Source organism: Hermetia illucens, chromosome 2 (assembly GCF_905115235.1).
Source record: "Hermetia illucens chromosome 2, iHerIll2.2.curated.20191125, whole genome shotgun sequence".
Lineage (NCBI taxonomy): Eukaryota > Metazoa > Arthropoda > Insecta > Diptera > Stratiomyidae > Hermetia > Hermetia illucens.
In genome coordinates this window covers 146,768,530-146,792,221 of record NC_051850.1, presented here as the reverse complement: position 1 = coordinate 146,792,221, position 23,692 = coordinate 146,768,530, and the positions used below count along the sequence as shown (strand labels likewise).

The window sequence follows — 23,692 nt, the reverse complement described above, 5'->3', positions numbered from 1 at the left end:
GAAATTTGTTCAACTTACTTGTATGTTCCTCGTTTAGGAAAGAAGGAAGCGGTCAATGGATAGCACCATGCCAACGAGATAGTGGTCCGAGTGTATATTGGCCCCCAAATATGTTTTTACATTCATCAAGGCTGGGAGGCGGCGTTCGATCTACACGTGATCAATTTGGTTGAAAGTGGTCCCGTCTGGAGAGGCCCACGTATGTTTGTGGACCGTTTTCCGCGCAAACCAGGTACTTCCAACAACCATTTCGTGTGATACTGCTAATTGCTAGTCCCTAATCTTGAAACGGAAAAAGTAGAATAACGATACTGTGACGGATGTATAGCTGCATTTATAATTTCTAAGCATATCCGGTTTTACATAAATCCTTCTCCAATTCAATGGAATTCTTCCCACCTTCTTCACCGTGGTGAAATTAAAACTGTCTCTTTGACTTTTATCTGACATTTAACATCAAATGTTTTGATCACCAAAACAGGTGCCCTTCATCGGCAGTGGTAGCTTTCTATCAAAAGTACCCATCAGCCCTTCTTTGGAAGTCATTTCATTCCGACATATATCTGTAGAATCCAACCATGATTTTCAGGTAAACGACTTCGGTCAACAAATTTGGATCTTTAGTAACGTTTACGTAATGTTTTAGGTTAGCAATCAAAACTGGTATTGTTGCTGGGACGTATTATTACACGAAGCAGCTCGGAGTGTGGGGCACCAGCAGACAGACCGAAAAACTCTATAACGACATTTCGAAAAGCCTCCAGCCTCATATAAAGGATGCAAAACAGAAGCTACCTTTTGAAGTTCCGCCTCTGCCGAAGACTGGGGAAATTCGATTTCTAGCTAAACATTACTATAATGAAGGCGTTAAGTCATCGATCCACTTCATTTATATGCTCCCATGCCATACCGGCCGCCTTGCAAGGAAAGCCAAGGATGCTATAAGTGGAGCCTTAGAAGCACCTGCTGAGCAAGCTCGTTCAGCTAAATAAATACGCTGTTTAGTTTAAAAATGGTCACTTTAAAAATGTTTGCAAATTATTGTAATGTATATTGTCCGTGTAAATTAAAGGAGTAAAGGAATATCCAGAGCTATTCTGCATGTTTGTAATTTGAATTCAAGCTCGAGGACTAGATGTGAACAAATTAAAAGTTCGGAAACAGTTCAAAGTATACACCCACATATTGTACACAAAAGTCGATGGTGTCAACATTATATCCTCCCGCTTTCGAGCAACTTTGGAAAAACCTGCTGTTTGTTACCATGGTTACTGGCTGGTTAAAACAATGATTGTATGCCTGTCATATTATGATTAGATGTTTCTAACTTTAATGTCGATTGCACTCTATTTGAACCAACGATATGGAGCTGAAAGATATTTTGCAGATTGATTTTAAAAGTCTAGAAGATGATGGGAAGCAGATCGTGTTTGGTGTAATATCCACTATTGAACCTGAAAGTATTCCAAAGAAACATGTGAAAAAAGTATTCGAGATAGCTCAGGATGTGTTGAAGTTCAAGGGAGAAGAGGTAAACAATTCTATTTATCTCATTTTTATAGAGAGTTGAAAGCAATTTTATGGGTGGTATTTCATTTCGCATATAAAAATTATCTTCGAATAATACTCAAACTTTCTTCTTGAAACAGTTGAATGTTTGCATTATTATTGGAAGACACAAGTGTAATTTTGCGGACATCCCACCCACTTTTTAAGATATTTTTTGTTGTGCAATTCCTTGTGTGATTTTTAATATCAATCATAGGATATTTGGGAAGGAATCCACTAATATGTAATTCCAATTTTCAAGAAGGTATCTTTTAAATTGAGAAGAATTGAAACGCAACATACGATCTTTTAGACCTTTCAAGTGCTTATTGGAGTTGTTTAAATAAGGATAAGAATTTGTTGTGCTTTGTATTCTTGTGCAGAAAACACAATGAATGAGGGCGCAGTAAATCATAAGAATATAATAAGGTCCATGCCACTCACAGTAGTTTCGATTGCTACCTTTACCGCTTTATTTTTTCCAGTAGTGTTACTACTATTTTACAAACGGTTCTCAATTCCATTATTTTGTTTCCTTTTAAATTGGTGATGCTAAAATAAATCCTTCTCGCGACGGCAAGTGCTTTGTGGTCTGGTATCTATAACCAGAATTGAAACGTTAAAAATCTCTGTACTAGGATGCTAGCTTTTCCCAAATTCAATCTCTAATCATTCTATCGATGAGACGTATGCTATAGTAGGCAATTCAGCTATTGCAACAACACACTGCAGCGTTACCGGCGCTTGAGGATGCAACTGAAAAAATCTCAATTAATTTGCAGCTAATTGGAGTCTACTTAGTACGAATCCCTAATGTCGTTGGCCAACCTCCCGCCACAGGGTGTTTCCATCAAACTTTACCAATAGAGAAAACTTGGAAAAATTCAAAACCGATCATCTACATTGCCGAGCTACATGAATGAACCGTTTATTAGCCTAAAAACCAAGCTGCCAAAATTCAATTCTGTCTATCCTGGCCTATCAGTAACACGAGATTTTGAATTTTGAGTTTCTCGAAGGTGACTCTGTTTTTTGCTATGACAGACTTTGCTGTATTAAGAAAGTTAACTGGTTGAAGTACCAAAATCGAGCTGAATCCACTTTTCGTCCTTACGTATTTCTTAAGCCAATGAAGCTTCTTTTTTTATCCTGTGTATATATCTTCTGCATCAGCCTCTCTTATCTGAACGATGAATCGTTTACCAGATTATCGGAACTCTTAAATGTAATGTTTGCCTGAGACCTGCTTCTATCGATCTTTTCCTTAAGGGGAGAACCACATAAGAAGGCCTTTTTTTCAAATATTTTTTCTAGATTTTTTTTTTAGTAGGAAAAATTATTTGAAATTTAATCGAATTTGAACATTATATGAGCCATATTCCGAACAACTTTGGAGAATTTTTTAGAAAAGTTTAAGCTAAAAATAAAAGAGTTACGCGACAATATCCTGCTGAAATTCGTAACTGGAGTTCTCGAACTGCGGGATGTGTACCGACTCCAATTTTTAACTGAAACCAAAAAGATTTTAATCTTATTTCCCCCCCTTGAGTCATTTTCAAAGCAGATAAATTCAATTCTTGAATTCATTCATATTAACTTCCATGTAGTACGTAAGCTTGCTAATCCCAACTATCGGAAAGTTAGTTTCAATAGCCTAAACCTAGCTCTAGCGAGGATCAAATGGCCGCCTGAACTCATTTCCTTAAAGAGAGTTATAAAGTTAGAACTATCAAGAAATTTATTTTTTTTTCTTTTCCTGAATCAATATTATATATCAATACGATGAGAAGATGTTGGTAAGCGCAACTTTGTTCCCGGTTATGTGAATAAATTGCATAAATTGAAGGCACTTTTTGAAAAACATATAGCACTGTTACCGTCATTATTGAAATCAAACCTCGATTTGATTTATCCACTGTCAAACCAAGTTCGCTTTTGAATTTAGACTAAATCTTTAACTTTTTGTTTTTCATTTCGTCCTGCTTTATATTTCCTTTTTAGGGTTCTGTGTAAAACAAAGCCTTATTAAAATCGACCGACTGTCTATTATATGTCCATCTGTCTGTCCTTGCATGCCCTTTTCTCGGAAACCGCTACGTGCCTTGGGGTGAAATTTTGTGAAAAAATATACATATTATGAAATCCCATGCAGACGGTGTAAGGAATTATTTTGTGTGAAGCTTAATCGGGGTTCTCATATAAACAAAGAGGAGGCGCAAAATTTATCAATCAAATGAAAGGTTTCGATTAGTGGTTTACGAGACAGATCTCAGGTTTGACATCGTTAGCAAAGTAAAGAAGTAAAGGGCCAAAAAGTGAAAATTCAAAATGAGGGAAGAATCATTCTCACATCCAACCGAAAAATCTGAAAAAAATATAAAGATGCCTCTACGAACAATTTGGCCTTCATCTTATACCGACCCTGTTCAAAGAAATCCTATTAATATGTTATCGAATTTTACTTGGAAATTTGTCCGAGGATTACATTGCAGAATCGCAAAATGCAATATAGGCCATAATATTTGAAATTGTGAAGAATAGTTCACTTTTCCATATTGAAAAGCTATCATTGCAGAACAATTTTCTACTTTTCTGTTGATATGTGCAACGTCCCGTTTTTGGGAATTCCCAGAGGTAAGTTCCGTGACAAATACCACTCTTTTGGAGATGTCCGGACCTTTATTTTTTTTCTTTTATTTTTCATTTATGTGACATTGAATTGCTTGCTACATCAAGCGACCTATGATTAAAAAATGTACACGAAAATATGAAGAAACTATTCAAAGTCTCCCTTGCATTGCATTCGTTCATTTAGGTTTTATTGTTGAAAGATTGAACTCTGATTTTTGGTTTAGATCCTTTGTTGAATCCTCTAACGCATTTTTCGGTGAAAATAATTTGGAAAAATGTTACAGAATCGAACCCAGATCTTTACATTTGAGCCGCAGTTCGAAAAATTTGTCCTAGCTTTGGAAGAAAAATAAAAGGCGTCAGGTCTGACGGTGGGGGGAAAGAGGGGGAGAACCGGAGTTTTCTTGGAGGTTCTACATTTTTTACGAAGTATCTTTACAATAATGGACGGATCACGGGTGGAGCCGCAACAAAAGCATTCGCGGCCAAACCATATGGGATTATAAGAGGCAGCTTTATGTTACCCATGGTAGGCGGCCTATATGTAGGTAGCTACTACGCTCTTCCAGTTCTTATTTCGACGGAGCTCGAGAATATGCTTTAGCTTAGTACTCTTCGTCGTCGGTTATGGATGATGACGAAAAAAAAACTGCTAGGTTGTGCGGAGTTGGATATTGGTAAACAAGCCTATAAAAAAGTCTAGAGAATCCTCCAGTTAGTTGTGTAGCGATGTAATGTTGCCTTTTAAAGGACTCTTTTAAGAGACATACATGAGCTTTGGTCGGTTTCTAGAAGATTAAAAGCAATATGCGGGCCACGTGCACTGATTTCATCATCATTCAAAAGTGGTTGCTGCAGTAATGATCGGTCAGTGACTATCATAAGAGGCTCGGAAAATAAAAGTACTACTTGCAATAATCAGAGAAGAGCTACAGTTGAATATGGGCGAAGAAAGCTTCAGGCCCGAAAGGAAAAACTAATAAGGCCTTGAAACTCTAAGTAAAAACATTTTTGTCAAGTTGTACGGGACAAGTGCCGCAGAGATCTTCGCACCATTATGGGAATGGCGATGTTTTTGTTGGTACCTAAGCACTATGGGGAAAATATTGAAGTGATAGTTGTAATTATTGGGGAAGCCAGGTTACCCTTATGTGAAAACAAACTCATGGAACAGAAAACGAAAATAATACTCATCAAATTAATTTCTTTTAGAGTGCTTTGTTTTGTTAAAACAATATTTTTCATTAATGCTGACAATCTTATTGTGGTTCAACTTTAAGAACTATATATGTTGCAAAATATGCAGCGACAGTATGGTCCAGACGAGGATGATGCCGAACGAAGGAGGTACGTGGTATATTTTCATATTGCTCAAGTCTGAGGAGAAAAGAAAGAGATGATTCTCCTCAGGCTCGTAATTTTCTCGGGGGTCCAAAATACAAACCTAAAACTAAATAGATGAAGTTAAAGGGGCAATAGGGGATAATTCTCATCCCTGGACCGATTTTTTTCTCTCCGAATCTGAGAAACCCTTATTATTTCTATATACAAAAGCAGCAATACCACTCTAACTGGGATTTACTCGCGACATTACAGCTAAAGAGCAATACGGCTTTGTAGAACTATGAAATTAAATTTCCGAATTCTCGGCAGGATTTACAGTGATTTTTCTAAAGGTTTTAATTTGGTAAATCACAAGATATTTTTGTCGAAACTCGCTTCACTCGACTTGTTTCATGGTTCGCCACTTATTTCTCTAGCTGATTCTGCAGATTTTCTTTTGTTGGGTGCACATCTTGTTGACGGTGCGAAGGTCCAACGGCGGCCTTTCCATCTTGTTGCCCCGGGTTGGAATCCCGGTTTGGCATGCTGGTGCTATGACCTTATCATTTGCACATCCTTAAGTGTGATGATAATGCATAAAAAAGCAAACAGGAAGCGTACATCCCGTTCATTTTTCCCTTCCTCTAATTTACCATTATTTTTTTTATCAAGAAGTATCTTTTTCGACAACTCCTCTACTATTTTTGTTTGGTATGTGCTAACGACCTTAAGCTTTTTCCTTCGCCTAAAATTCACATAAAAATGCCACTTTTCATTTCCTGTGGGACGACTTTGTATAAAAACCGGCGCTTATTGTCATGTGATTTTTGATAATGGGCAAGATACAGAGCAGCAACGACAAGCTTCTTTTCTTCCTCTTTCCGGGTCATTTTTTTGGGGGACCCAAGTTCTGGATCCTTTCACTCTTCCCTTTAAAGCAATGTAAATCAGTCAGTTTTGTGGATATCGTGGCAATTGCAAGTAATTGTATGGTAAAAAGAAGTCCTATGAAATCTGTTTTTTCCAATAAATATGAAGAGTAATCCTTCTATCAGTATGTCTTAATTCACGATTGTACCATTTTACTTAGTTGTCATTAATAAATTTTTTTTCTCATTGAGGTGTAACTGCATAACTCCTACTATATGAAACACATTTTATAGAGTTAATATAAATAATTCATGAATTTATTAATTTTAGGTAGAGAGCCTCCGTTCTCGAACACCAAAATTTTCTAGTGAGTTCAACGATGAAGGTAAATACAATAGATTATCCTTCTTATCTTCTCCGTTATGACGGCAAATTGAATTCAATCGGCAGAATTTAACTTGAAATATTTTCCGTTTAAAATTCTGTTCCAGATTTAAGACGTCTTCGAGAAGAAAATTCTAAACTAAAAAGGACCATCAATAAATTGGACAGTGATAAGGCTGCATTAAAAACGAGGATAAGGGATGTAAGTTAGGGATTGAAAAAAGATAGAAAGGAGAGCCTTATTTATTTTTTTGTTTTTATCTTAACAGTTAACGGAGGATATGAGTTCTCTGAGGAAACGTCTCCAGGAGTCAAATACCAGCGACAAGGATGATTCCTCGGACCTCCTATCTGACCTAGATCGTAAAGAAGAACTTTTGAAAAATATAAATGCCAAAAACAAACATATTAAACGTTTATTGCGGGACATCGAGGTAACGGCGTTACCGTTACTTTTCAAATATCCAAAATAATATGATATTTGACTTTACAGACTTTGGAAAAAAACACAATTGAACAAACGAAAGTAATTTCCATTCAAGAAGAGAAATTAAACACTCTTGAATTTGAGCTCGTTCAAATCAAAGACAAATTGGCGATTGTAAACGATGATAATCAGAATCTGAATGATTTGCTATCGAAAGCTAATGAAGAGATTGAAAATTTGGAAAAAATTGTTGAGCAACAGGAGACGGATCGTGAAAAACTGGATACAGAATTCAAAATGTTCATTGGTAAACTAGAAGAAAAGGCGTACGCATGGCGGAAAATACTTGACGACAAAGAACATCAATTGGAGTCTATTCGTAAAAAGTATGAGGAACTATATTTGAAGAAACCAAAGGAAAAAGTAGAACCTGGTCAAGAAACAGAAGTTCACAGACTTATCGAGGTAAATGCCGAATTATTCAAACTATTATCATAAACGATTTAATTGGTGGATGTATGGTTTGTGGTGTTACCTTTAGATGGCCCCATTTTACCTGTTTGTTGAACACTTCCAACGGGCACTTAAGATCAAGAAACCTGATTGATTCATACAAAAACGTAACTTTTATAAAATCATTCTAGGCAATGCAAGAACGTGACATTCTTATAGAAGAGCTTGAGGATAAATTACGAATTATGGCTGAAGAAATGATGTCTTCCACGAAGCTTATGAATCAAATTTCCGAAGAACGTGAACTAGCTGAAAATAAGGTGCCGCACAGGAACCGACAATGTTGCCAAGAGCTAGAAAGTGCACTGGAACATGCAAATAAACGATGCAAGGAACTATCAGAGATGTTAGACAGTATTGAAGAGGATAACACTATCAAATCTAAACAAACAGCTGATGCATTGGCTACTCTTCAGGCTTATGAAAAAGGCAAAGATGGTCTTCCACAATCACTTCAGAAAATAGGTCACTTACAGCAAAAGCTTAACTCTCGCGATAAACAAATTAAAGCTTTAATTATGGAAATTAATTCGCTTCATGAAATTGCCCAGGAGAATTCGGTCTTGAGGTATTTATAAAAATAATTTAATTTCGAAAAGGTTACCGTTATGGTCCATCCCATCCTTTATGGGTTTAAACAATGATAACTGCAATCTCAAAATATACTTTCAGAAAAAAGTTGAATATTCCAGAAGATACTATAATTCTAACAAGCAACCTTACAGCTAAACAAAAAAGCAAGGATAAAATTATTGATCGTTTAACATTGAAGCTTCGGGCATCGGAAGAAATGCGTTTGAACTTGAAACTTGAAATGAATGAATTAAGGTACTTTTGATAAAAACCATAAGAATAGATTTGATAACTATTCAATGATTTCGTCCTTCAGAAAGGAACTCAAGAATCTGAGAAGTTCATCCCAGGACCCAAATTCTAAAACGACTAGTGAAACGGTTGGAGCTTCTCAACCCCAAGGTGTAGAAGAAAGGCAGATCCAGAACGATCCGATTCACTGTGCTAATTGTCTGAAAATTATGAAGGTAAAGTCAATTGTCTTATTTTTATCATAATCAAACAGAAACTATAAAACTATTTCTCAAAGAATTTTAATCTTAAGAAAATTATGCATTAAGGTAGGTAGGTACTGTGAACATGGGGGACTGAGTGGATCTAAAAACAATGCCCGTTTTGATGGTGGGAGCTCGCAATGATAATATATTGTTTGATATAGATTTCGGCGGCACTGGCGGTCGAAAAAATGCTATCTAAATATAACGGGGCTCAAATCTCACAGGTGGCAGTGGGATTTGTATCGTGATTTGAAGTCGGATACCAGTCGACTCAGCTGTGAATGAGTACCTGAGTCAAATCAGGGTAATAATCTCAGGCGAGCGCAATGCTGACCACATTGTCTCCTACAATATACTGTAGCGTACCGTTACGGTCTTGAATGAACTGCTCTAACACACTTCAAGGCCCTGATCCAATATGGATTGTTGCGCCAACGATTATTATTATTATTATAAATATAAAAACTATTTGATTCTTTCACTGGTCGGTTCATTGAAGCAAATAAGGAGAATGTGATGACCTGTCTGACTCATGATTTTGGTTTTGTTGGAATTTAACTCCAGCGCATTTTTTCTTATTCTTTCTCTGAAATTGGGCACATTCCAATAAGGTAAATGACCCAACGAGAATGGGAAATTAACTTTTCCCAGCCTGTTTATGGACTTTAACAAATGAGAAAATACACGCGACCACTTCGACGAAACCTTACTTCAACTTACAGCAAAAGAAGGGTTTCAATCTTGTGCTTGTAAAGTATGAAAATATCCTTAGCGTCTTTTCCAGGGCGAGAGTGAATCCGTATGTGTTACACGTTGAATATCTCAAGGATTTTAGGGAAAGTTTGATTATTTAACGCATGCCGTCGTAAAAACGAAATGTAAACTGAGAACTACAATCAACTAGAACCCTTACTTCTCGCATATTTATCGATAAAAACTCAACCTCAGGTCTGTGTATAGGGCGGGAGGTTGGGGGTGGCGATAGACTTCATGAAGGTTCCATTTTGAGTAAAAGGTACTTGATGGAATGTCTCGAATAATGTGGAAAAATTTCAGCCGAATATGTCTAACGTTTGGTCGAATTTATGCCACTGGGAGTGAAGGTTATATATGATGCTAAAAATCTCCATACGGAGCATTAACTAATCATTTATTTTGAATCTTTAATACCACTATTACGGTTTTTAAGCTCTGACCGGATTTAAATTTTGCCTGCGAAAATAGAAATTCTTTTGTTTTTCGCCCTCAGCAAGGGTTTTATTTTATCCTTTTGCGTTGATTTTTTTTGCATTGTATTTAGCAAAAAAAAACACATACAACTCCCTTTACCTCCTTTCTGGCCGGTTTTCAAACCATTAAAATGAAATGATTTATAATTTTTAAAAAAATTATATAGAACATAAACGGAGATACACCGCCTAATAGGAACAGATATAAAAAAAAGTTGCTGAAATCAAAAACCCAGACGCCATTCTACACTTGTACGCTTTAGAGAAACACATCAATTTTTCACACTTTTTGGGTCTATTTAGCTGCTAAAAAAACTAACGAAGCAATCTTAATTATTCTAATTCAACTTGTAGTTATTCCATATACTTCTATACAGACGTGATTTCTGGAAAAAGAAATAAATTGATTTTTTTGTCTGCCACACTAGACGACCCCTTAAATGCAGAAATTCTGGGCAAACAATAAACAATATTTGAAACGACGGTATGCTCATTTGAAAACGGACAACCAGTTCATTGCCTCTTTGGAAACCCAGGAATTCCCATATGGCCCATATGGCGGGAAGACAATCGCAAGGCAAATCACTCAAATATGAAGTCGACAAAAGGAAGTCGATGAGAAAGAACAATACTTCCCCAACAAAGAAGATTTATTAACGCTCAAGGACGTTAAACTTCACTATTAAATCAGGTACTACGAAGCTTTTCACGGATTTCGATCAAGCGACCATGGGTGACTTGACTGTCAGAGACCCTATCAAGCTCCGAGGGACTAGTGGAATCACATTACTGGGGAGGGACGAAAACCATTGGAAATTTCGTCACAACAAAATTGAAGTATTACCCCGTACCTTTAGCTGCAAAGTGTACAGTAATGATCCTCAATAGTTCAACGCTTGCCATAATTGTGGCAGGCAGTTAGTCTCTTGCAGTTGTGTCAATCATTTGGATTGGTTACCACATAGTCGCTGTCGTTCAGATCCATAATTCTGACCCAGTTATTTTTCTCTGCATACTTTAACGTTAAACTTTCCCCTTCTTCTGCAATTCATTGGAACATTTGGTTCAATGGGAATCTATTTATTTTTTGTTTGGTAGAAATTGATGAATGATTTGAATCTGTACTCATATAAGTTTTAAATCTTCAAAATAATAAACTGACATGTCGGGAAATTAGAACCTAGCACGTAATGTATATGCATATATTGTATTATTTTTCGGCTGGGTCGGTTCTGAGAATGGGCCCGTGAAAGAAACTCCCTCTCCCTCTTGTACATCAAATATCGGAACTGAGACAAGCTTTGAAAAGTACTAATCAAGACCTTTTAATTGATATGCCACATGGCTATGTGCGGTAAAGAAAATTTATCCGCCCCCCCTCTTTTCCATTTACGGAGATTCCCCCTTAAAAAGTCCATAGTTCCCACCAAATTTGGTGTCAATCGGTATAACCGTTTCTGAGAAAAAAATGCATGTGACAAACAGACAGGCAGGCAGATAGATAGTAAACCGATTTCACTAAGGTTTTGTTTTACATAAAACCTTAAAAAGGAACTTATCAGACCTTTTGGAACTATATATTGGTAGAATCTTCAGCGAGGGCGACGAAGCTCAAAAATGGCAAGAATTTCCCCCGCCTTCTTCAACTTATTATAATGTGCAATATGGTGATAATAATCGATGTCGTAAGAGTCCAATTTGCGTTTAGCCTTTGAAGTATGCTGAGCCTTTCATTTTGAGGTGTGCTAGGAGGTAATCGTCAGCATTTCACTCGCCACAATTATTACCCGGATTTCTTGGTTGAGTCGGTCTTTTATTAGGCTCACTGCACTGTCCCTAAAATCGTTTATTCAACTGCTTACCAATTCTTGTGTTTGTAGGTTTTTGCAAAACTGAGAACATTTAGGCAGAGAATGCACACACTATTCGTTAAAAAAAACGTTACCGGGGTATATTCGTCTGAGGGCTGAGGAAGTCGGGCATCTACATATGACGTGCAGGGCCCTCTCTTCCACACATAACCGAAATTTTTCTGAAGTAGTAATTTAGGGACACTACTCGTTAAACCGTTAAAAACCCTACTCAACGATGCCCAACTGTCGGAACAGATTCGAATGGTACGACGATGCCATTTTTCCCCAAGATTTTTCTGTTGCCAATAAAATGGCAGATATTTCCGCTTGGAATATGGTCGTCATTTTTTCCGACAGGTGGAATAACCTCCATACTCGGCCTTTTGGAGAATAGCTACCACGCCAGATCCGTCTTTCATAGCGGATTCATGGGTGAAGATTAGTAACCTGTCAAAAGATTTATAGTCATTTTATACCATTCTTCTTTTGAAGACAGCTATTAGAGACACAAGAACTTTGTGTAAATGGGGATATGACCGTTTATTTTCCACGTGCCAATGGTATCACGCCTATATGCATAGTTAGTTGCTTTCTGTTTCACTTTGAAATGAAGTGGATGTAGATACTTAAGTAACCAAACCTTTGAATTTTTGCCAGTAGCTTCTTGTTGTTAACAAAGTTCAGTTTTGGTTACCAGGCGATATATGCATATGTCAAAATTGGACTGTTTGTATCAACTGAATTCCCATCCCTAAAAAGGTGGGCAACATGTAGTTTCTTAATCTAACGTTCCTCATGAAAATAACTAATTCAGTCTTCCTAGCGTTCATCATGAGTCCGTTACGAATTCATCATTTGTGGACTATCTGCGGAGTTACAATGCATAGTCTGTTATTATTATTACAAATTACAACTAGACGGTCCACACAAAGCCTTTTGTGTCCTCCAGGAACCATAGCAAGGTGTATATTACCAGAAGACATAGCAAAGGAGAGGAAACCCCACTCTGTGGGTAGCCCCTAATACATCCTGCTACAATAGACTTCCGTTCAACGAATATGTGGATCTTTCTTCCTTCCAGCATGTGAAGAATTAAACTAACACAGTGAATCGATTCCATGCTGTCTTGCCGTACCACAAATTATTGCGCCGAAGCTGTCTAAGGCGTATTTCCAGATTTCCAATTATAAGGAACAGTTCTGCTTTCGTGGTTGTTAATAGAAGATTTCAGGCTCTTTAGTAGAGCAACTTTCCCGGGTTGGTCTCCTTGACCGATTTTTGTAAAAGAAGCTATAGTGATAATACTTTTGAAATAGAATAGGGAAGATCGTATAAGTTGAAATCAATTATGTTTGCGATAAACACTAAAAATCTTTTTTTTTCCTATAGAAACTTCCAGATAAAGATGGCATTATTCAGGAAATAAATAATGAATGGGAAGCAAAATATTCCGGAGTAATCGAAGAAAATGAAAATTTACGTGTAGGAATGCATGAGATCCTTGAGAAAATAAGAGAATACGATGGTATGCTAACCTGTCCATGTAACCTTCGAATATTGTAATTTTCCTCTTGTAGCGTCTTCGGATCACATCAGTATTGATTGCACCATTCTCGAAAAATTACTTCATGCTTTAGATGCACGGAGCATTAGTGGATGGTATCACCCTGCCATGCGAATGCAAAATGAACTAATTGCCCTCAAGGAACGGGAACAAGCTCTCAAGGAGCAAATTAATATCGTTGAACGAGCGACAATAGTCAAACAGGATAGTATTGAAAAACCAGTTATTGAAGAGGCTAACATTGCAGATGCTGAAGCAAATGTTGATATTGTTGCTCCGGAGAAAGAAACAGAAGATTTGGTCTCTGATCAAACTCAATCCCTATACCCAATAATAGTCCAGAAGGATCTACAATATGACTCCTTGAGAGAGAAATTTTTGGATGTTTCTCAGAAGTACCGGGAAACTTCACTGGAAATTGAGAAGTTAAGATGTTTTGAAGCTCTTTATGAAGACCTAAAAAGCAAATTGGAGGCTTCGGACAATCAAATAACTCAATATTGCGCTGTCTTAGCCGATAAACTATCTACTGTCGAGACAAAACTGAGTGTTTGCGAGAAGAAATATAACTTCATGAAGGAAGATTACGAGAGAACTGTGCAAGAATACAAAAACTTTCAACTTAGTAATGCAGCGGTTATTGCAGAGCTGAAAAATCAAATCATAAGCAAAGGTGTTTCTGAGTTGGATCCTGAAGAGTCTAAACATTTTGGAAATAAAGAGTTGGCTGATATCGAGACATTTAAAAAAGAATGTGTCACGCTCAAGCTTCAGTTGGCTTATATAACAAAGCATATCCTTCTCGATACAACTGAACTGACCAACATCGAGAAAAGCGCCGCGTCATTTGTCAAATATGGAATAATTGAAGATGACTTCAATTTAGATTATATAACAAGCCAAGAGTATAATCAATTGAAATCAGAACGGGACAACCTTGAAAGACATGTTCAGGAATCCACTAAGCAGCATAAGCAGCTGGAGAAGCTTCTAGCGGTAGCAGACGAGCAGGTTTAAAAGATGAATCTAAATAATGAAGTTAATGATAGTTAACATATTTTTATATTATTTGGTACTTTAAGATAAAGTCGCAACAACGACAGCTAACAGATTTAACCGATAATCAGGTTAACTTGCGACATTTAGTCGCAGATTTACAAAGCAACAATGAGGAAAAGTTTATTATATCGAAAGCCTATAGGGATATCGAAATAGGTATTTTTATATTTTTAGTCGCAGCTCATCTAAGTTTTTAATTTAATTAAATTCCCTCCATTTTAATATTCAATATTAATTTCAGCTCGGGAAGAAATAAGTAAAATTAAGATGGAAAAGCTGGAACTTGAAAATCGCTATAATGAGCTGCGTTCACAACTTAAAGATGTCGAGGAACTAAAAGATTCACTGGAAAAGAAAAAACAAATGGCCCAAACGAATGACTCCATTAAATTACAGTAAAATTAATCGTTTCCTTCTCGACTGTAAAAAATAATGTTTATTTACAGATTCCTGAAGAAGTCCTTGTTTAAACTGCAAGAAAACTATTGTAAGTTCACGCCTCTGGTGTTACTAAGTGATTTCCTAAATGTTTATGCTGATTGCATTTCAAAATCAAATAAGGATGCGGAGAATGCCAAATGCTTTCAAATTATAACCGAAGATATAATTTCAAAAGTCAAAATTGATCCATCACTGTCTGAAACGGACAATCTACTTAAGGTAAACATTAAATGATATACGTTTGCTAGATTCAGATTTGGATTTATATATCTTTCTAGGCGATAAAATATGAAGCAAAATGTCGCTTTTTAGAAGAACAAGTAACAACCCTTAATGACAAAATACACCAATCTGAAAAAGAATTAGAAAGTTTACGATTAAGTGCAGCTAGCGATGCGGAGCACTGGAAGACAATCAACGCATTATTCGCTGAACCTAGCGACAACAAGCCCATTATATTAGAAGATAAAATGACTCAATGTGGAGCAGGTAAGGTCTTCTTGTAAAAATTTTGAGTAATTGCAATTAGAGAGAAAGCAAAAGGGAGAGAGGGCTATACTTTTCTAAGATAAATCCCAGGGCTCATGTGCCCCGAGAGTGTCGGATATTTTCCCCAACAGAGCCTTCCCCAGCTAAGCATGGTCAATCCCTACACCTTGGTTGGTTTTGCTGTGGTACTGGCAGTTCCTCAAAAGCTTTAATCCTTAGGCAGTTTGCCCTTTTATGAGAGAAAGTCATTTGGCTTTACTCTTTTTAACGTCTTCTGATATCTGTAAATTTTTGGACGTTGTTCTCACTGACTGCATAGTCCCAAAACTGTATGCCGTACATCTATATGAACTTCAAAATCTGCTTATAAGTTAGTAACTTCTTATCAATGGTAAACTGGGGATTGCCATCTATGCACTGAAACGAGGCAAAGCCACTGTCCTTGACGTAGTTTTGTTTATTGCAACTTGCAAGAGTTGTTATTACCACTCATCCGCGAACCCTACGAATCCGAGATCTTTCCTAGTGAGTTGAAGACGGGTATGATCAAGATCAAGATTCCGAAAACGGGTAACCGTTTTGAATGCGATAATCAAAAAGAATTTGCGCACCATTAATGCCAATGCAAAGATAATAGCTAAAATCATCCTAGCAAGGATCATCATGTTTGCTCCCTTATTAAGCCATAGAGCTTAGCCAAAGGGAGCCAAGCAGAGTCGGATTAAACAACAAAATCAGACGTCTCTGTCTGGCCTTCGAGCATCGTATTTGCGTTAATGGGCAGACGTTCCAAGGCGTCGAAAAATTTATATATCTAGGCAGTGTTGTTCCTGTCGACGGAGACATCAAAATTGTTGCCGCTCGACGTTTTAGCAACGCTAAATCCGCTTTCGCTATTATGTCCAAAATCTGGAAATGCTACTATCTCAACACCAACATCAAGTTGTGGTTGTTCTGCGCCAATGTTCTCTCTGTGCTACTATATGGGAATAACACTTGAAAAGTAACTGTTGTTACTTGGTAGCCTAAAGCTTTCATTAATTCATATCCTGGTCGTGAGAGACAATAAAAACTGAAGAGATAGAAGAGACTCATCGGCATTGGGGCCAGATAGATATTGATGTGGTGGTGGGAATTGCAGTGGATAGGTCACATATTGAGAGAAACCGACAATTCGATCGCAGGTTATGCAATGCCATGGAACCCACTAGCCTAAAACAGGTAGCGAATGACTACGTAGCGTAGGAGAATGCAAGCCTCTCAGAAAATCTTGGGGGGAGTTGAAGCATATAGCCAAGATCCGACACAGATGGCATGTAGGTGAGCTTGACATTCTGTGTATAGATAGAAACAAGCAAGTCATGGTATTTGGATTTTGGTAAAGAACCAAGAAGAATCCTCGGGAGAGGAGAGATGGCTCTAATTCGCAAGCTTGATCCGGGTGCAGTCGAGAGGTCTTAATGTTCAACTCAGTTTTAGATAGCGAGTTACCTTTAGTGGATTACACGACCATACCATTGAAAATGCCTCCCTCACAATTTTCCAACAATAGACATATGAAGTGTTCGTACATACGTCCATCATAAAATATCTCAAGTGTGGAGCGCCACTTCATCCAGGTTTTTTTCATGTGTTAACCAATTTCATGAGGCTGGCACTGGATGTTGTGGTACTGCATACCAGTTGAGCGTGTGTGAATCGCCAGGACGACAATGCGATGTTTTTTTTATATGAATATTTTCAAACATTTTCATAGTATGGGATCGTAACATAACTCGAATATTCCGCTGGACTGACTTTCTTCTAGTCGTGTTGTTGTGCATATCAGGTGTTGTTCTATTGTCGTTAATTACTTGATTGAAGGACCGACTAAGTGTTGGCCCACAAATTCGATTTCCAGAGCTGCAATGTCATCAGATCCTGTTGCATCTTCATTTGGGATTATTCACACGCTTAATTACTAGTTTTAATTAAAAAATCTTTCTTAGCATGTAAACAGAATTCTAGCAATTACTTATTTTACCCATATTTTGTTTAATTACCTTACAAATTTATTGTTTCTCAACTGTTTTGAATCTTTCAAGATAAAACAGATGCTTCGACTAATACAGATACCATAGAGGAACCTAAGGATGCGGCAGTTAAGAAAGATGCTTTGGATGTTAAGTCCTCAGATGATACTGTCCTGTCATGTCCCTCCAGTCCCAGTCTACAAGCTTCAAATATAATTGCTGTTCGGTCTTTGGAATCTCAGCTTAAACAAGCGATGCATTTGGCCTCAATGCGCAATGCATTACTACTCGAAGCAGAAAACAAGTTACTTCTCTTTATCCTCAACATAGTTCGATCAGATAATTAGTTTCGTTTGCAGATTAGCTGAATCACAAGGGCGAATCAAGGAAATGGAAAAATTAATCGAAGAGAAGAATGCATTACTGAAGCAAGAGGTGGGCAAAGCTACTACAGTGGATAACATATCTTATCCCAGACGATCAAGCTTGGTGGAGGTATGTATAGCAGAAACTCACTAACAGGATTATACTATTGTTTTGTTGTGATTAATTTGCAGTCGACAATAACCTCTCTGCAAACGCTGCTTACTGAAAAGGATACGACATTAAACCATTACCAAGAACTTCTCAAAACTGAACGCGAGCAACATACGAAATCCTGCGAAGGCTATGAGAAAGAGTTAGAACTATTACAAAAGAAAAGCAATGAGTTGGAAGTTAAATTCAAATCAAAACTCAGTGAAATAACCGAGCTGCAGTCGAAGTTAGATACGGCTGAACGAAGAACATCAGTCGCTGCCCACTTGAATGCAGAGGATGAAATCAAACAACTTGAAGATTGTGATAACAATTTCAATGAAATTTCTGACGAAAAAATTGAAGAAATGTTTTTGGATGATAATAAGCAACTTAGTCAAGAACTTTTGCAAGGATCTTTGAATTTTGAGGAAAATGGCGAACATATGAATCGATATATTCAGCAGTTGCAGGCTCAGTTGCGTGATCTTACTGATCGCGAGAAGTTATGGGAGGAAAGTGCAAAGGCAAAGGAGGATGAAATTGAGATTCTGAAAGAGAAGTAAATTTTTGTGTAATTCTAATATTTTTAAATAATTATTTATTATCATTTTGAATGACAATATAGACAATAATATTATTAATAAATATATTTGTAATTTGTACGTATAATAGATGAAGTCTTAATTGTATTTAACGATTAGATCTACATCTCAATTAAATCCGTCGTCTACCAACCAATGAAAGCACAAGAAAAATATTTCTTTTTGAGTTTACCCAAACACTATCTTATTTTCACTTTAATATTATATAATCACTCCGCTGATTTTTCATTATAAGAATATTTTACTCTTAAATTATTGAAATCAAGGTTGGCGTTACTTGAAGAACGTGAAAAACTTGAAGCGAAAGCCAGTCCTGAAATTGAACAACTACAAGCTTTACTTGAAGAAAAAGATAAGCATATTAATGACCTTATGGAAACTTTATCTAGTTTTCATGTGAGTTTAAATAAATTCATGTCAGCCATTCTAACTGGATAACTATATTACTCCAGGATGATCAGCAACGTTTCATCAATGAAACCTCCTTATACTCGGCTGATCAGGTAACTCAATTAGGAGCAGATCTAACTCGATCAGAGGCAACAAATCGAATTTTAAGCACCCAGCTAGAGGCTCTTCGCCGCCAAGTAGCCAACTTGACACAACGCGAAAAACAAGCTCGAGAGCTAGTCAACTCCTTAAGAAATCAACTTATCAAACGTCCTGTGGTTTCTGTGAAATCCGAGTTGAATACCCGTACCAAATTTGAACAACTTCAAAAACGGTCACAATCAATGGAAACCGAGTTAGAGGACCTACGAAAAGAGAAGAAACGTTTAACTATTTTAGTGGAGGAGAAGAGGGCTAAAAATGCAAATGATCTAGCTCTCTGGGATAAGCAAAAGCGATGGCAACAAAATGCTGAGAAGCTGAAAACGAAGTTAGCTGAGACTGAAGCGAGTTTGGAGAAATCGAGAATAATGTTGAATGCTGCGAAAACCACTATCAACAGACTGGAGAAGGATAAGAATGCGCTAGAGGCACGTTTACGAGGTAAGTAATATTTAAATCTAAGATAATCTAAGACCAAGCGACCAAACATATGTTATTTATACAGGCACTCCTCAATCAATTACCTACTTCATTTCAATAGATATCACAACACTTGAATTGTTAGAAATTTAAAACGCCGACTATGATCCCGTCCCGAGCAGAGGCAACTCACCACCTGTGCCCTGACAGCGGAAGAGGAAGGGTAGCAGTACTATTTGCTTCCTTTTATTGATTCATAAATAAGACTCATGAATCATGTTGAGGGGTTTTTTCTTGAGCATTTAGTTAGCTTCCACCAATTTACTGACGAACTGGACCAGTTAGAGCAACTGCCTCCTTGAGCTTAAGTCTTTGAATTTTTGAAAATTGGCTAGTTACCCACAAACGGGTGGTACAGACATCAAAGTGTGGGATATCTGTTGTCTCGCAACTGGTGCAGTTCTGAAGTTGATAGGGACTTGGGCTAACTCAATCCTCGAACGAGAGTAATTAGAAAATTAGACTCAAATTTTGTTAAGAAGGTCCATCACGATTTTTGGAACGATTCTCAGTTGAATTAATATTGAGAGTAAGGTTGCAAATTTCGTACATTTTGACATATTCTGTTCACATTCTATATTCGACCGTTGTCAAATATATGTTATGGTACGACCCCTATCCGAGGTGTTGTTAATGGTTCAGTAAGAATAAAATTTTGAAATTTGCAGGTTGCTAGCTCACCAATTTCTAATTATATACCCTAAAAGTCAAGGTTATATAATATTTATTCTTACTTTATTGAAACGAAATTACTAGGTGGGAACTCTGCGAAGTATTTTTTCTGCAAAAGGTTGGCGAACGTCACCAATAGAGTATTCGATTTCGCAGTATTCAGATATTTAGTTTGCTGTGGTGTAGTATTTTTACTGAATATTTCTCTAAATTGGGGAAAATTAAGTAATGATCACAAAGACACAATGGTTAGAAAGGAATTTGCAATTTTTTTATAGAGAATATGCCATTTTTCTTATTCCTAATTCTTGTGATATGAACACGATAATTTTTTTCAAGGTCAAATGTGCAATAGAAAATTTTCAGTTACCGTTATGATGTAAACGAGAAAAATGAAGCCCACCAGACAAAACAAACTTCTTTTTTATATTCTGGTGTAAATCCGAGGAAAAATAGAAGTAAAGTGGACGAAATAAAATCTTTCGGCTCCCAAATAGAGCTCTCTATTCGATCCTGCCGATTTTAAAAGCTAGTTGCATAGACAGGAAACCAAAGCTCCGAGTACCCAAATAAGACTTGTGCTATGCTTCGAATTTGAAATAAGAACGCTAACACAAACTTCCGAAAAACTGGTCAATATCTTCGAGCTGCGGATTCTGAGAAAAATAATAGAAGTGAAACGAGCGGGCAAAATATGGTGAATTGGATACAACCATGAGTTTGTATCGAATATTCAACAACGCTGAAGTTTCCAAAATAATCAAAATTAGGAAGCTGCAGTGGGCTGACCATATTTTACGTATGGATTACATTTTGATACCTACAAGGGTATTGGAATTCAGAACAGAAGGGTCAAGACCGGTGGAAAATCCCCAAAAGCGTTAGCAGAATCTGGTGGCGAAGACAGCGTATAACTGCTCAGATATTGAAATTGGAGGACAAGCTCGAAGGATGGATCTTGAAGGTCAAGCCCCTAAATAGGCTGTAGAGCTTCGACGGCGACCAGAATTCTAATATGTAGAGTGTATCTGGAACATTGGAAAGGTCAACCAAAGCAAGTTTGCTAAAGCTTTTCTTAAAATTCAGATGTAAACAAAGAAGCTGTCGTTAAACTCCGTAGCTTTCAAACATTTCTGTTTAATGATAAACTCGTGAAGGGGGGAGAAAGGGAATGCTTCCTTATGCCCTGCAATTCTCTCAGGTTGCCTGAGAATATAAACTTTAATAAAATGAGGTTTCGATTTCGAAATTGGAGGAGGGCGAATAATAATTTTAAATATAAATAAGACTCCATCGACTCAAATAGGCTGTTTATCCAGACTCTTAATGCACTTCTAATCAATGAAAGTGATCACATTAGGGGGATAACTTGAACATTCCTCTCATCTATCGTCCCAGAGTCTATGTCATCGATGAACAGTCACAAATAGAATTTTTAATTCTCTTTCGGGAAATCGGGCGGAGAGCAGCTATCCACAGAAGACGATAAGCCCTTACCCCATTTCCTAGCGTGGTGCTGAAGCTCGATTTGATCCACCGAACCTGTCGCTCAGCATACTCAGCACACATATGACAATGGATATCTTCTAGAAATCATTTAGAAATTTACATAAATTTCTGACAGCTCGCAAATTACAACGCAGCATCTAACGCTTTTTATTGGATCAATTTCCAGGTCAGAAGAGTTGATCGAAGCTTTTCTGATAAACCCTGCTCTGAAGAAATTATCCGGGTAGTAGTTGGCACACTTTGTCAGCAAGGTCATATAGAATTTGATAGATCACGTCATATCTTAAGTACAAAAATGGATCTTAATGGTTTTGAATAGAAAACCTTTGAAGGAAAATCCGTGCCCAGGGTAGCAACGGCCCCCGAAAAAAAATTTTGCCCGACCAGTAGAACCCCCTTTCTCCTCCTCCCCCGTTATAGCTGAATTTGGTACGTGGCCCCTAAGATATTAACAGATGTAGAATTTAACTAGTCCGGAAGTTATATACTTTTGATCTGAGCTGATAAAAGTTCGAACGGAAGACATCGTCAATATCTAAACCAGATTCCAATAAATTCATTGCCGTTCCTTTCAGGAAGAGAATTTGAAAATAGCTAAAATTTCTTCACTTTACATATCCACTTTACAAGTCAAATAACTTTAAACAGCTTGAGAAAAGTGAAATATTTTTTTCATATAAATTACTTTCTAAAATGTCGCGTTTCCAAGCAGGACTCACTCACTAAAATACAATCGGTATTGTCAGTGGTAATTGGTTTTAAACGCATTTATCGAAAAATATTAAATGATTATATCAATAAAACCTGTATAGGAAAAATGTAGTCTAGCCAAGTAAAACATTTGCTTAAGTTTTCTTCTTAACTTTGATTGTTTCTAAAACTTACGATAAATACATGGTTGAATGTAAATTTTTCATCTCAAAGGTGCACCTCCAAATAAATGTTGCCGTACACCATCTTGCCCTAATCTCCTCCTCACAAAGTATTGCCCATCAGAGACACCTGAAACATGTACAACTGGCAGTGAATGCAATAGTCCAACACACCGAGATAATTCGCACAAAATAAAGTATGTTGATGTCAGTGATTCAAATACGGACATCATAAACGCTTTAAAGTCAAGAATCGAATCGCAACAGAGAAGAATTGTAGCTTTGGAACTTGAACGTAAAGGTTCCAATGCCCTCACATCAGAGTTAGAGAAATGTCAAGAAAAGCTAGCAGCTGTTGAAGCACAAAATATTCGTCTTGAAGCTAAAAATTTGCAGCTTCAGTTAGATATAGATCTTCTGAGACAAGGCGATGAAAAAGAGAGATTCCAAAAACGAATTAAGTATCTTGAAGAGTAAGTTTCTGTTAGATATACATTCACATATTGGCATTTCGTTACTTATTACTTTTCCAGCTATGTATTAGCGCTCAAAGAAGAGCTCGCCCAGGCTGAAGCGCAAAAGGAAATTTCAGGTGCAGACGGAAAGTTGGGTTCTGGTTCCTTGTCACATCCCGAACAAACGATTCTATCACTTCGAAGAATAGTGGAGAGATTACGAGTGGAAAACAAAAATTTGAAAGAAGCACGAAGTTGTTTTGATTTTAAACGCGATACTAAGGTAATTGCTTAGAATCAATAAGCAAACAATATGATCTAATTCTTAGTCAATTAGGCTGGCGGCGATTTGGTAATGGAGCTTCAAGAAGTTAAGGAAAAGCTTCGACAAAAAACGCAACTGTTGGAGAAGGCGAAAATTTTACTAACACGAGCGGCCGCTAAGGAGAAGAATCTGAAAGAGCAGGTAATTTTCTAGTGATTAGGAAATTTGTGAGCTTGTATATTTCAATTTCGTTTTTAGCTAACTATTTGGAAGCGAAAGTGTTCAGAGCTGCAAAATGTTCCGGTGATTGATGAAATAAGCGAATGATTAGAGCAAGAGAAAAAAATGGGTCG

The 23,692-nt window shown here is 37.1% G+C and overlaps 2 protein-coding genes across 2 annotated transcripts; both read left to right on the top strand.

The window, feature by feature from the left end:
• Window positions 1-428: 428 nt before the first annotated feature.
• On the top strand, window positions 429-1,095 carry LOC119650277 (MICOS complex subunit MIC13 homolog QIL1). Its single transcript, XM_038052902.1, has 2 exons — window positions 429-589; window positions 647-1,095. Exons 1-2 carry the CDS (start codon window positions 579-581, stop codon window positions 990-992), a joined length of 357 nt encoding a protein of 118 aa, XP_037908830.1. The 5' UTR covers window positions 429-578; the 3' UTR covers window positions 993-1,095.
• A 117-nt stretch (window positions 1,096-1,212) lies between these two features.
• On the top strand, window positions 1,213-23,677 carry LOC119650274 (centrosomal protein cep290). The gene is made up of 23 exons (XM_038052899.1): window positions 1,213-1,531; window positions 6,703-6,757; window positions 6,864-6,958; window positions 7,026-7,190; window positions 7,250-7,648; window positions 7,828-8,264; window positions 8,369-8,524; window positions 8,586-8,736; window positions 13,238-13,373; window positions 13,426-14,423; window positions 14,495-14,627; window positions 14,713-14,866; window positions 14,918-15,131; window positions 15,191-15,401; window positions 17,486-17,717; window positions 17,773-17,908; window positions 17,971-18,491; window positions 18,801-18,930; window positions 18,987-19,527; window positions 22,672-23,092; window positions 23,153-23,357; window positions 23,412-23,540; window positions 23,598-23,677. Exons 1-23 carry the CDS (start codon window positions 1,364-1,366, stop codon window positions 23,664-23,666), a joined length of 5,856 nt encoding a protein of 1,951 aa, XP_037908827.1. The 5' UTR covers window positions 1,213-1,363; the 3' UTR covers window positions 23,667-23,677.
• The last annotated feature ends 15 nt before the right edge of the window (window positions 23,678-23,692 follow it).